The 15,375-nt window shown below is 39.3% G+C and overlaps 1 protein-coding gene across 12 annotated transcripts in view; it reads left to right on the top strand.

Moving 5' to 3' along the window:
* sema6dl (sema domain, transmembrane domain (TM), and cytoplasmic domain, (semaphorin) 6D, like) overlaps positions 1-15,375 on the top strand; it is a 248,616-nt gene that overhangs the window by 215,014 nt on the left and 18,227 nt on the right. For all 12 annotated transcript variants that reach the window (XM_052040389.1, XM_052040380.1, XM_052040383.1 and 9 more), the window contains 5 exons: positions 9,135-9,295; positions 12,410-12,521; positions 12,699-12,759; positions 14,439-14,501; positions 14,847-14,948. In XM_052040389.1, coding sequence (XP_051896349.1) covers positions 9,175-9,295; positions 12,410-12,521; positions 12,699-12,759; positions 14,439-14,501; positions 14,847-14,948 — 459 coding nt within the window. In that variant the 5' untranslated portion in view covers positions 9,135-9,174. The remainder of the gene's footprint in view (positions 1-9,134; positions 9,296-12,409; positions 12,522-12,698; positions 12,760-14,438; positions 14,502-14,846; positions 14,949-15,375) is intronic.

Genomic DNA, 15,375 nt, shown 5'->3' with positions numbered 1-15,375 from the left:
AATGTTCTGGGGGCAGCCCACAAGTGTCGTCACGCTTCTGGTGCCAACATAGCATGCCCACAACTTCCTAACCCATACATCTTTGGAATGTGGGAGGAAACCCACGCAAACGCGGGGAGAACGTACAAACTCCTTACAGACAGTGGCCGGAATTGAACCCGGGTCGTTGGCACTAACTGCTACACTACCGTGCCTGCCCTTGTATTTAAGGTGGAGATAGCTAAATATTTGAAAGATTGAGGATTACGGGGACACAAGGTTTGTGGATCTTGGGTAAGAGAGAAAGGTGGGAAGTGTAGGGTTTGAGGCACTGTCAGGTTAAAGGTGTGGAGGGGAGGTCTCCTGACGTGATGAGATCTATAACAGTGTGGGAGACGGTGGCCTGGTGTTTGTTGATGAGGTCATGGTCCAGAGATAGGCTTGAGAGGGTATCCCAGAGCTACCACCTGCCCTCTGCAAGGTCAGGATAACGGGAAACTGGCACAGAAGAGTTGAGGCCAATTATGATCATACTGAATGACGTGGCAGGCTTGAGGGACTTGGTGGTCTACTCATTATTTTCTTGTATGTGCGGTTCCCCTTTAAATCATAATTCTGTCAAAGGCCATCAAAATATAGTTAAATTTTGTTGAGTAAGTGCATAGGTGTTTTATTTTGGCTTACCTTATTAATATAGTAGTTGAGTTCTGGCATTTATTTGATGCCTTCAGCAAGAACAGTGAAACAAATATTTGTTCTACCCAATTGGCCTGTCATCCCTTGCTGACACTTCAGGTCCTCTTTGTCTCTTCAGCCAGGGTGAGCGATATGGAGACAATTTACGTTTCAGGAGCCGAACTAGGGCCAGATATTCTAAACTCTTACAAATTAACTGGATCAGCTTCTTAAAAACAGACCATCTGATGATACAGAGTGAGACCATTATGCCTGTACCACTCTTTAGGAGATCTGCCCAACTATTGTCACTCCCCTGCCCTCTTCTCCATCACTGTGCAACTTCCTTTGGAAAGCTTATCCAAGACCAAACTTGTTTAAAGTTAGTCAGTTTTGAATCTTACCCATTTCTGGGGATTGCATTCCAGGACACAATAACTAGTTGCGTGAAAAGAAACATTTCTACATCATTTATTCTTTATTTGATCTTTGCTAATTGAGGTACAAGAATATTTTACACCATAAAATTAATACAGATATCTAAATGATATATCAATATTTAAAGAAGACAAATCTGAGATTCATCTACAGCTATCAATTCAAGCAGAATTTATTGTCATGTTCACAAGTACAGTGAGGTACAAGTACAATTAAAAAAAACTTGCAGCAGCATCACCAGCGTGTAGGTTCAGACAACGCACAACATAAATTATACAAGACAATGGGAAAAAAATTGTACAAAACTGGACATTAATGCAAATAAAAACAGGCATGTCCATGGTCGTGCAAGAAGCGGTCTGTAGTTTTCCATTGCTGAGGTAGGATTATGGTTGTGCAGGTCATTTCAAGAACCTGGTGGTTGTAGGAAAGTAGCTGTTCCTGAGCCTGGTGGTGTGGGACTTCAGGCTTCTGTAGCAAAAAATAGCAGAAATCGAGGGCATAGAAGAGGAGCAGTCTCACTTCACAGCTCTCTACGTAGTCATGTCTGTTATAGCACATCAAATGCTTATCTAGGTACTTTTTAAATGTGATAAGACAGAACGTTTCTGCCTCCTCTGGCTGCCTGTGTTTTTTTTCAATTACCCTTCAATTCTTTTACCTGTTCCTTAAGTTTTTGCCCTTGCTTATTGACCTGTACTCTGGGAGAAAAATAGATCTTTCCTGTTCACCCTATCTAGGCCTCTCAATTCTGTGCACCTTAGTTATATAAGCCTGTTCTGAAGAAAACAATTCCAACCTAGTCAGTCTTCCCACAAAACTAAACTTCTCTCCATTTTCCAAGTGCTACCCATCAAATTAATTTATATGGTTCAAAATAAAGCCAAATTCTCTCAGTTTTGTTTGACAGTGTTTGGAAAACCACAGAAGCTGTTTCTTTCCTAGTGCAAAGAGATGTGTTGACTCCACCTAAATAGTTCACTTATTAAAATTCAACCCCCTATATAATGGAGGTTTAATTTAAGTTGACCATTAATTTTGTACAGTTGACCCATTAACACCCCCTTCTGGGACAGTATGTTCTACACTCAGTATTTAGCAGTTCAGGATGAATGGATTAGAGTTGCTCATTCTAGCAAAACATGTTGCTCTAAATACTTCAAGAGATTTCACTGAAATGATGTAACTTCAGCCAGCAAACTGTCACATTTTGTGCATAAACTCAATGTTTGGAAAAATAACATCAATATGTATTCTGAAAGGTATGCAGCATGTTTTCGGTGTTTATTTTTCAACTTAGTTTCTTGACTTATTGTTAACTAACAAAAATTAGCATTTTAATAGACATAAAGTGAACTTCTACCATCTGTGAAGTCGGACACTGTGCATGGAACATCCATCATCCTGTCCTTTGCCACAACGGGGCTATTGGCTCCATAATCATTTTGAGACACACAAAGATCATCTGACTATGAACAGCACAGCTAGCTACAGCTATTTGTTTCTTCCACACCACTAGCCATATTGTCCAGCTATAGTAACTAAAGTTAACATCCAGAACATGAAGTGCCTTTTGTCTGATTGGCCTTGGCTTGCATTGATCCAGTTGAACAGCCACACTTACAGACCAATCTTGTCACTGTGCAATCTCCAGCTAAACCTGGCATCTACTAGTTTCGGACTGAAAGTTCACCAGATGTTGATACAGAGATGGCCAAGGGGAACTGTTGTAAGGTGCTTTTATTTTCAACAAAGTTAGTGATTTCCTCCTATAAATGAATGTAATCCACAAATTCTATTTAACTTTTGACTGGAAATTAATAATTTCCTCTGCATTACAGGACTGTGCATGGTTTGGGCAGTAGATTATGGTAAGGGAGTGGGGGAGAATCAGAGAATGGAGTGCCGTGGGTGGAGTGTTACAAGGGAGTTGAGAAGGTAATGTCAGGAAGCACAGCACACTGGGAGGGACTCAGAAACTGAACACAAACCAGGAAACAGTTCAACGTTTACAAGTAAAGCCACAGAATCTTGAGACAGAAAAAAAAATCTGGAGATGCAGTAATCTTTAGTCAGCACATTTTCAGTACGATGGAACTGAGAAAAAAACTTTTGTTTGTACGATTGAAAACTAGCCTGTGACTTTAAAGCTCCAAGTCTTTTTTGTTAATAACTGACAGCAGGTTTGTCTATTAACAGAAGATGTCATGTTATCCTGTAAACTACACAGAGGGGCACTGATGCACTCTATTTGGCAAGCCAGAGGTGCTCTGTGTGTGTGTGTTTTCAAAGCTTTTCCCAGTATCGAATGGATTATGCAATGGGCCACTGCTAAAACCAGATTCCCTTCCCTTCCCTGAAGGAATTTAATGATCCATTTGTTGTTTTTTGTGATGCTGCCATTCTGCACATTACCAGATATTGGAGTGTAGTTTGCAATCTGTCCTGGTGGTAGTAATTGGGTTACAAGTCTAGTACCATAGGCAATAGGTTACTACAGTCAGTTTCAAGTGCTAACAGCTGACCTTCTGGATAAATTTACTGTTCGTATCCTGAATTAACTGTGCATTTACAAGTGTGTATAAAAACAAAAAAAAGTACAGAGACACAATAATCAGTCAGAAATCAAAATAACCACCAAAGCACCCACGGAAAAATTGTGCATTTGCACTCAAAAGGAATTTGGCTGAATTAGTTGATTGGGTGGCAGTTCTTTGTTTCCAACTAGTAATGTTACTTCAGAATCAGGTTTATTATTACTGACATATGTCGTGAAATTTGTTGTTTTGTGGCAGCAGTACAGTGCAAGACATAAATTATTACGTTACAAAAATAAATAGTGCAAATGAGGGATAACAAGGTAGTGTTCATGGACCGTTCAGAAATCTGATGACGGAGGGGAAGAAGCTGTTCCTGCTACATTGAGTTTGGGTCTTCAGGCTCCTGTACCTCCTCCCTGATTATAGTGACACGAAGAGAGCATCACCCAGATGGTGAGGGTCCTTAGTGATGGATACTGCTTTCTTGAGGCACCACCTCTTGAAGATCACCTTGAGGGAGGGGAGGGTTGTGCCCGTGAGGGAGCTGGCAGAGTCTACACCCCTCTGCAGCCTCTTGATTCTGCACATTGAAGCCTCCATACCAGGTGGTGATGCAACCAGTCAGAATGCTCTCCACTGTACATATGTAGAAATTTGCAAGAGTCTTTGGTGATGTACCAAATCTCCTCAAATTCCTAATGAAGTAGAGCCACTGGCACGCCATCTTTGTTGCACTTAAAAGTGCCTTGACTGTAGTGCATCTGGAGTTATGTTGCCAAGGAGTCCCATCTGCCTTTGCATTGGCATGTGGTAAGCTGCAGATCCAAAACTAATCACTGACCTTAGCTCTGTGTCCTTGATCTATAACTCTAGCTCAGTTTTATGGGATGATTCAGAACACAGAGTAGGTTAGGCAAATAAATGAAGCTGGCTTAACCAGCTCGGGTAGTCAAAAGCCCTTGAGATAGGTTCAGAGTCCTTAGTTTACCTTGCTGAATAACTGGATCCTTCTCCCGCCATAAAGGCAGATTACTTCTGCCTGGTTCACAAGGTATTTCAGCAAATCAGCATAGTCAACACATCCTACTTACTTTATGCCATTTGTTAAAGCGTGATCATCAAATTTGAAGTACAATGAGGTGCTATACACAAGATGTCTAGATAGATTCATTCACTTAAATTGTATTATAGCTTGGAACCCTTATTTAAAAGAATGCATAATTTTATGATTGTTGTTTGCTTTATTTAAAAAACAGTTCTTCATTTTCTGGCTTTGATTTTATAAACTGCTATTAAAATGTTTAGTTCCAGATTAAAATTGAACATGTCCATCTGCAAAGGTTTTAAACAAGTACATTACTGGGTAAAAGGATTATGTGCCAAAGTTGTCTGTAAGCCCCTTCTGAAGGCAACTCCCTTGTGTGTGTACTCAACGCAAAGGCTGCATTTTCAGACATGATCCATCAAGACACAGAAAAACCTCAAACACATTAATCTTCAAAGCTTAAGATTGTATACGGGACGTTGCTTGTTAACAATATAGCCTGGAAACAAAGTTGTTCAAACGCTAGTACAGCATAACACTTAAACTTCAAGTAGTAGTGCAAGAGAAATAGTTGCCTAGGTTTTTAATCACATTTACATAGTGTTTTTGAATATCATTGTTTAACACTAGATGTTCAGCATATGAAATAGAGAGGTTTATTTTTTTTTCTGGGCTACACTTACAACAGGTAATAAACTGGTCTAAACAGTTACTATGACTAAAGTCTTTCTGAATCTGTGTTTTTGGAACTATTTTCAATGTAGTTAAAATGGTTCCCATTTTCGTACCTTTTCAAAGGTTATGTTTCCAGAATGAACGTGAATATTAAAATGAGCTGCAACATAACTCTGTTCTTCATGGGGGGAGAACATTGTGTTAAACAGTTATTCAGCAGTGTAAACTAAGGGCTCTGAACCTGTCTCAAGGGATTTTGACTACCTGAGCTGGTTAAGCCAGCTTCATTTATTTGCCTAACCTACTTTGTTCTGAATCACCCCGTAAAACTGAGCTAGAGTTATGGATCAAGGATACAAAGCTAAGGTCAGCGATTAGTTTTGGATCTGCAGTTTACCACATGCCAATACAAAGGTGGATGGGACTCCTTGGCAACATAACTCCAGATGTACCACAATCTAGGCACTTTTAAGTGTAAATCATATAAAGGTGGAACATCAGCTTTGAGTTTTGCATTCAGTAATGATCCAAATCTAAAGCACTGGTATGAAATGTTAGTCTTAAGGCAAAAATTATTGTACCTTTTTCACCATCTTAACATTTCATTGTAAATGAAGTGCACTTTGCATTTAATTTGGCCAATTTTTAATTTCAGTGGAATTGCATACTTGAAAACTATCAACAAGCTGATATGTGAAACAATTGATTTGAGATGGTTTTGACAGTTTGAATTTCAATCTAGATTTCCTTGTGTTTTAATTCCATCCTCATAATCATAAACTTCAAGTTTACAAGATTAAATAATACCGCACCTCAAAGTCTGACAGTGAAAGAAGCAGCTGGAACACTAATTAGCCAGGTTTGTTATTCTGCAGATACATTGGATTTGCTCATTATTCAATGCATGTCATTGTAATCACTACAAATTTTAAAATTCAGTTATTAGAACTGTCTCAATTTTCTAAGAGCCATCTATAAGCCCACTTATCTATGATACATGTTTTTTATATTATGCAAGAGTGGCAGGAAATTTGACCAAATAAGAATGTCTACCTGGGTATCCAGGTGACCAAGAAAAAGCAATGCTATTATTTTCCATTTTGGTGTTGCTCTGTGCATTTTGTTTTACATGTGTAGGTAAACTAATGACGAGAACCACTCAAAAATAAAGTATCTGTAACCTTGAAAGTTATGAAGGTTAAGGAAAGCTACTCTAATTACCTCTGAGTGCTTGCATCAATTAACATTACCAGGCTTTCAAGCTCTTTATCAGCAATACACAGACCTAGAAGCTTCAACTGCTATGTTACTGATCATAGCCGTTTTTTCTCTTTTCAAGATATGGCATAGAGGCAAGCCCTGAGGCCTTTTTTTTATTATTATTATTAACATGCTCTGTTTTCAACATGTTGCTAATAGAACAAATTTTGTTTTGACATTGATCAAAAATGGTAAATTAGCCCTTTACAGGCTTGGATGATCTTTTGAAAGGTGATATCAAAACTGTTTTATTTTTCCTTTCAATTATTGCAGTCAGGCTTATGATGAACAAAGACTTGTTAGCAGTAGCTTAAAGACCTTTACCAGGACAAACTAGAGCAGAATCTGTAGAATAAAAATTAGGGATCAAAGAACATCAATTAACAAATGCTGCATTTTGAAGTTGTCTAAACTAGACAGCTGGTACTAAACCTGAACCACCCCTTTAACAAGTTAGCATTCATAGTAACAGAAGCAGTGAACGTTATCATTAAGATCAGCTGCAGAATGAAGGTGTTGAGTGAAAGTGTACAACTTCACAGTGCATTTCCTGCAGGGAACAATTGCAGCAAAAGATTTCAAAAATTGGTTATAAAAGTGAAATTAAACCACGTTCTACATATTTTGTAGCATTTTCGTAAGGTATTATTATTGGCAGTCTTCAATTTGCTCAATTTTTGAGCATCGTTATGGTGATTTTTTTATATAGGGTTTCCATTGCCTATTGACATTGCCAGTGAAGTGGAGCAGCTCCCCTAGTGGTGTAAGCAGTAAATGCTGTGATGATGAACAATTCAGATGAAGTTGATCCCTGGAGTCATCGAGCAGGGAAACAGGCCCTTCGGCCCAGCTGGTCCACGCTGACCAAGATATCCACCTAAACTAGTCCCATTTGCCTGCGTTTGGCTCGTATTCCTCTAAACCTTTCCTATCCATGTGTCTTTTAAATGTTGTTAATGTACCTGCCTTGACCACTTCCTCTGGCAGCTTGTTCCATATACAGTTTGGTGAAGCCATTCTGCTTATGGATAGCATATCAGATAAACTCTTGAATGTGATGTTGAATTGAGACCTGTTCTCTGAAGTGGATGATGAAGAACCCACAGCACATTAAGCAAAGCAGGCGGGTTCAACCTTTATCCTTCAACACATTTCTAACAACAGATGATTTGGTCATTTATTTAATTCCTGCTTTTGTTTTACCTATTGGTGTGCCAATATGGCGCATCTCCTTTGTACCAACACTGACTTCATCTTAATGGTGCTTCATTAGTTCAGAAGTACTCTGGCATATCCTGAAGTCTTGAAGTGCACTATATAAATACAAGATCTTTCTTCGACCAGTTTCTGCCCCAGATTATTACAGTCCATGATTTGTGCTTTTCACTTGGATGGTAGAGCAGTTTTAGAGTTGATGATGATGTGTAAAATACAGCATGTCTGGGCTAGCACTTCAGTGCCATCACTGAGGTTGCATTGATGTCAGCAGATAACACTGTGTCATCTTTATATGCAAAGGGTGCAACAAAAGATGAACTCGGTCACACTGAAAACATGTTTAGACAATGTTGACTCCTTAAGGGATTTATTGCAAGGCTAAACCACCTCCAATGGACAACATCATCTAATCAGTTACAAATCTGGAATTAATGACTGTTCTATGTTTACAAATGTTCCATGGTTAACTCCAGATGTGCCATAGAGGTTTGGTTCTGGGACCAATTAAATTTGAGGCAGGACAGTGGGGAACAGTGTTCACTGTTCAGCATTTGTATCTGACACAAGATGAGATTCTACAGAAAGCAGATGTTTTATTCACATTGTGTATTTTCTGAATATATACAGAGACAACGCTTCTCAACCTTTTGGACATTAAGTAATTAAAAATATTTATCCGTGAAGCAACTTTCTATCCTGTATAACATTTTCTGTGAATTCTCAAAGTTTGGATATGTTTTAACGAATTAGGAATAACAATTATTCAACAATGAATCACAAGGTGTGTTTATTTCATGGCTGTTTATTTTGGCACCAAACAAGGTTAAGTGGAAGATAGCTATTGGCATGATGAAAAACAAAGGAACTACTTCCATTTTATAGAACCTTTCACAGCACAATATCCCAAAATGCTCCAAAGGCAATTAAGTGCTTGAAATGTACTTGCTGTTGTAATGTAGAGAACCACAGTAGCCAATCAACCAGTATCTATTGCAAACCAAAATGAAATAATCACAAGCATGAAAGTTGGACTTGGAACAAAAACTCTTTGGATATGAAAAGCACCTTTTGGACTTATTTGATGAAGAAGCCAAATGAAGCAATGGGATAATTATCCTTTCAGTTTTTTTCTAAATTAATATATTGGAATTTAAAAGCACAAATCTGCAGCTTCTGCACAGGAGCATTACTGAGTTCCAGAGGGAGTGGAGGAAGTTAGAACAATCGACACTGTGTTGACATTGTTTCACTAATCATTTCATTGTGATTTAAAGCAAATCATTTTTTGTTTTCTTTTTCTGCAGGTAGTTTCCATTTTGCAAAGGAACTCTCTTTGTGACAGACATGAAGATCTCCATAAATTATTCCTCCTTTTTGGTGGCCTGCCTTCTACTGATGACATCTCTAGCAGCGGCAGTTAGCTTCCCTGAAGATGACAAGCCCATTAATACTATCGAGTTCCACTGTAAGTCAAGAGCCTCTTGGAATGTCATTTTTCCTTCTGTACTCACGAAAACAAGTTTTTTTTTAAATTCAGTAGCATAGTCACATACTGACAAGATAAACCATTCAATCAGACAATAAAAAAAACCAGCCTATTCCTCTGGGCAGTGAAATAACTACAGAAAGATTGGAAGAAACCAGAGTAAAGAATCCCTGAAGCCTAATGTGTTTTGTAAAAGAAAATTAAATTGCATGCAGACTCTTAATCAATGGAACTTATCTTTAATAATTAAAAATATTGTCTTAAGAGTAAATTGTGAACATTCATTTAAGTGCTTTTACATTAACAAAATCATTTTCCTGCAGTGAGCACCGGTAGCATTTTTCAAGAGTTATTACGTAAGGATCCGTGTCACTGCTTTGCATCACTTTGGGCTTAACTAATGGATTTGACCAAGATGACCAGGAAACATGTACCTTTTTATTTTCTCTTGACGAGTAAACATTGAAAGTGCTAATCAGCATTACACATTCAGCGAGGCCTCAGGACTTGGTTTAATATCTCAGCTGAAGCTAGCACCTCCAACAAAGTACTGTTGTATTGGTGACGTATTGATACGTTCAAATCCATTGTGGACAAAATTGCAAGCTTTGGAATTACAGGTGCAAATCGACCTCCGGTTCCAAAAAATGTTAAATGGAAATTGACAGGTTCAACTTTCCTGAGATGCTGCTTCTCAGTTTCTTAATCAAATTATCACTCTAACTGAACCAACAGTATCAACAGCATGGCTACAAAAGTAGTGAGAGACTTCCTTACTCTTTAAAGACACCACCATCCACAAGGCCTGAGCCAGGGGTGGTTCTGCCTCCTCAGCTGAGTGAGACACCCTCCCAGGGAAAGCTATCTGCCGCTGAGCTCCATGTACCTGTTCCAGCACCAATGGACTATTTCTGCTTGAAGAAGACTCAGATGTCATCTCCCAGTCGCAGAATGTTGACCCTGGGGAGCATAGTCAATCCCTAGGTTCTCTTCCAAGTTGCACAATGTCTTGGTTTAGACATTCATCTTCATTCTTCATCATTGCCAGGTCAAACTACTGGAATTCCCTGATGCACTTGGAGTGCGGACATAAGACCTACACCAATCAAAGGGATAGCCCTTGGAACACCAAAAGCTTGGCAGGAGGGGTCTGTAGTCATCTCCTCCTCCAGGGTGATCTGCACACCACTTAATACAAGTCCTCCCCAGGTTACAAAAGCCCAACCTCTGTACAGCCTGTACATACAAAGGAGTGTTTGGGAGACCGGCAGGATGGATTTGGCAGCTGCTGCAGGCATCTTCTGTTGGGTGGGAATATCATTGCATCTTGCAGAGAAATCTGAATGGTTGAGTTAAATGCACATTGCCCTCAGTTGGCCTTCGTTTTTATTTAAGTGTATTGCCAGGTGGCCACATTTCCAACTTACGGACTGTTTGGGTTACAAACAGTTCTCAGAAACGGAACCCTGTCATAACCAGAGAGGACCTGTACTTGTAGAGTGGAGATCTTGCAGAAAATGTATTGTATGTGGAGGTCTGAGTTTATTGGGTACCATTCATCAGAGAATGTTGTGGCAAGCCATTAAAGTAATTGGAACAGGGATTCATTCACTTATGCAGGTCCAACTGCATTGAATATTGGTGTAACAGGATTTGAGGGGATTTTGTGCCCATCAGCCCTCTGCAGCTGATGTATTGTTCTGGATTGCGATGTTCCTGCTCCTTTTCAGGCCCCATCTCTTTGCTTCACTACTTCTGGCACCAGTTTGGGGATCGAGGACCAGTTAACAGACAGAAAGAGTAGAAATAAATGGGTTATTTTCAGGTTGGGAGACTGACAAGTGGGGATCATTGCTTGGGGACCCAGTTGTTCACAATGTACATCAATAATTTAAATGAAGGGATCGAGAGAAATGTATCCAAATTTGCTGATAGTATAAAGCTGGGTAGCAGTTTGAGTTGTGAGGAGGAGGGGGCAGGAAAGTTCAATGGAGCAGCATGGTGGTGTAGCAGTTAGTGCTGCTGCCTTGGCTCTAGGGACCCAAGATCAATTCATGCTGTCTGCGCAGACTTTGCGACTTCCCTGCATTACCACAAGTTTCCCCAGTCATGCCAGTTATCTCCTGACGTGCATGAGACAAGCTGGTGGATTAATTGGCCACTGTAAATTGGGCCTTACTGTAGGTTAATGCAAAAATAATAAAGGGGAGTTGATGGACTTGTGTAAGAGAAAAAGTTACAGGGAGTGGGGGAATGGGATTGCTTTCTAGGAGTGGGTATGGACCTGATGGGGTGAACGACCTTCTCCTGTGTCATTATAAGTACAGGATATACAGTAAACATGGTAAGCCAATGGGCGAGGACTTTGCCAATAGATTATCGTGTGAAAAATTGTGAAGTCATCCACTTTGGTAGAAGAACATAGGAAAGCAGAATATTCTGGTGCCCTTATACATAAATCTCTGAAAATTAGCATCCGACTACAGCAAGCAGCTATGTTGGCCGTTATTGCAAGAGAATTTGAGTACAAGAGTAAGTAACTATACTACACCAATCACATTGCCCTTTAATCATGATTCACACAATCATTTTTTCACACCTACTTAAATTCATTTGACACGTGCTAGTCATATGCAAAAAAAATTGTATACGAGGCCACTTGAGTTCCTAAATCCAAGGTAACACACAAACCTGTCTCTGAGATTGGTAAATAGATCTTTTTCTGCAGTGACCACACTGAATATCACCTTGGCTTTTGCTGTCCTGTTTGCAAGGGAGGGGGAAGCCCAATAAATAAAGATATTTGGTAAGTAAAAGTGGAAAGACAAAATCAGGGAACAGGCTGACCCTTCAAACAATACTTATCATTGCCACAGATGCGGACTACATTTGTTTGTCTGACAGTCATCAATTTAAAAAAACAAATGTTAGCATTTGTATTGCTTATCTAGTTTGTTTTGTTCAGGTATAATCTAAGTACAGTGCAATGCATTCTCCTTGCAATTGGTTTGTACTAGATACCCACTGCCAGTTAATGTTTTGCATAGATTTCCCAACTGTGTTTGAAGATGTAACCTAATTCTATTTTTGCAGTTTCAAGGCAATACCCAGTGTTCAGAGGACGACTTTCAGGGAATGAATCTTTACATCGATTGGACTACCAGCTGATGTTGAAAATCAAGGATGTGCTATATATTGCTGGCAGGTAACTTAGGTTTTCAATTCTTCATCTGGTTGTGTTGGATCACAAATTTAAATATAAAATTTAAATTGTTCAACAGTAATTCTCTTAAAAAGTGAACTTAAAAAGGAAATAAAAGGCTTGAATGGTTACATCTGCTCTCAAATTATACTTACTTGGATAAATTTTCTTTTTAAATAGGGACCAAGTCTATGCTATTAACTTAAGCGATCCTCCAAGAGGAGAAATCACTTCGAGCAAAGTAAGTCATCTTTATTGCTTTTGTCTTTGCATTTTCTACTTCTTTTAAAATCTCACACCACCTCCACCCCACACACTCCCCTCTCTGTTCTATCTTCCTTCTGTTGTCAGGACTTCACATAATTCACAGGGAGTTTTAAGTTCCTTTTCCACTTTATAGAAAACTGCTGTAGTGTGGTCCTCACTACCAGTCTTCACCTCCAGTCCTCTACCACTTTCTTTTAAGCACCATCCTTTATTGACCTTTCTGCTGTAATACCCTTGGCTCCCTCACGTGGTTGCCCCTTTGACAAACATGCCTCCTCTACATGCGTGCTGTTGACAACCTGCTCCCCTAACTCCTCTCTTAACCTTGTATGCTGTCAGATTGCTCCTCTCCCATTCCACGTTACACGAGTCATATTTTCCTCTGATAAACATTGGGAAGACCACTGCAAATTCTATTTCTTTGGCTTTGATGGAATCCTGAAATTACATCCCCTTGACTCCAGAGGCCCTGTGGCTTGATATGGTTTCCTGCTTCTGAGCCATCCCAGCCCATTTGCTATTTATTACATATTGACATGCTTGTTCCAGTAGTCCCCACCATACAGTTTCTCTCCACCCAGTCTTGGTACTCTATTCAAACTCTGCTGCCATAACTCAGGAGCTCCCATCATCCTTCATTAGCCTTCAGTCGCCTGGGCCCTAAGCCCTGGGATTCCCTCCCTGAAGTGCCCTGCCTCCCTCTCAAAACCCAGCAAGATTTTAGGCACCCTTCCTAATATTTCCTCCTCTACCTTGCTGTCCGTATTTTCCCAATGTATCTGATTTTCATTCAACAATGAGCTGCTGCTTCACAACACCAGAGACCTGGGTTCAATCCTGACCTGGGGTGCTGCTTGTGTGGAGTTTGTGTGTTCTCCCTGTGACCACGTGGGTTTTCTCCCACATCCCAAAGACATGAATATTGGTAGGTTAATTACCCACTGAAGATTGCCCCCAGTGAATTCTAGAATTTGGGGGAAAGTTGAAGAGAATGTGGGGAGTAGGAAAGATGGATATAGGATTAGCATAAATGGGTGCTTGATAGGTGGACTAATGGGCCAAAGGGTTTGTTCTGTGCTATACCGCTCTATGATTGAATGATCCGTATAATTCTAGTAAAGGTGCTATTGTAATGCTATTATTTGTTTCTGTTGCTACGCACTGTCGTCTTTTCCTACCTGTTTCTATTCTTTGCTCCTAGTCTTCACATGTCTACTTAAAGAAATGCTAACAGAGTCAGCAGTCTGACATGAGTTTCATCTGAACCAGCCAGTTGAGGTCACTTGAGGACATTACTGTGTGGCAGACTGTGCAACACTTAGTGCTGAGTTTGTAAAATGCTAGTGCTCACCAGCTGAATGCAAGTTCAGCGTTGCCTGCTGTTCAAGGAAAACATCACAAGATAATGTAGATGGATTTTGAGAGAGAAAAATCGGTAGCTGATAACTCAACCGATAATCAGCTGAAATACTTCAACATCCTAACAGCCATTCTGTTTGTACTGATTATCTTGTGCTTGTAAGTTGCAACATTAGAATATTTGAAATTAAATCCATTTTATGATGCACAAAATGCTAAAATCATCAGATTGTAGGTGATTGTGGAATATAAATCTCATCAGTAAATGCAAACCTCCATTCTGCATTCCAATAGAAATTAACCTGGAAGTCGAGACAGCAAGACAGAAGTAACTGTGCCATGAAAGGCAAGCACAAAGTAAGTATTGAGAATTATTGTGTGTCAATACAAATACACTCTAATAAGGAGTTGATTTACCAAACATTGCTGAGATAAGGAATGGAGAGCAGTACACAATGCCTTAACTGAAGTGAATAGTGGAACTATTGATTAAAGTAAATATTGGCACGTATGAGATAGTTTGCTGATGTATATTGGAATGAGTGGGTATAATGTATTGATATTCCATACCTGGAACAACCATTGATTTATCTGAACCGCTGTATCCATCTGAGCACGACTTACTTCATCTATTACTACTAATTGAATCAGAGATGTTGTATCTATCTAATTGCACTTTTTTGGATTTATTTTTACCATTAGGATGAATGCCACAACTTTATCAAAGTGTTTGTACCCAAAACTGATGATACTGTTTTTGTCTGTGGCACAAATGCTTTTAACCCCGTGTGCAGATATTATTGGGTGAGTAATGATGAGACTTTGTCAATTAAAATAGATCTTTTCAGCAGAATCAATTCCTCTTTTGCCCAAATAAGCCCAAATTGTCTATTCAATTTCCAGCAAACCTTTTGGGCCATGATTAATAATTTCAGTAGAAATGCAAGGTCTACGAATGTTAATGTCGCAATTAAGTGCGATATTGCCAAGCACACAGAGCAACTCTGGATGATGTAACTCACCCATTAAAGAACCAAAAAAACCCCGAACCTTTTGTATTTTATAATTGTGAATTATTTGAAAACTTCATGTCTGAAAGAATGAACTACAGTTTTCATACTTGAGCCTCTTCTCTGAAAGATTGCTCTGGTCAGAAGGATGAGAAATGAACTTAATTTTTAAAAAAATAAATCACTTCAAAATTATATATTTATTGCCATATTAATAGTTT

This window comes from Pristis pectinata, chromosome 28 (genome assembly GCF_009764475.1).
Source record: "Pristis pectinata isolate sPriPec2 chromosome 28, sPriPec2.1.pri, whole genome shotgun sequence".
Classification (NCBI taxonomy): domain Eukaryota; kingdom Metazoa; phylum Chordata; class Chondrichthyes; order Rhinopristiformes; family Pristidae; genus Pristis; species Pristis pectinata.
The sequence above is the reverse complement of the archived record's forward strand: the minus strand, read 5'-3'. Positions and strand labels throughout refer to the sequence as shown.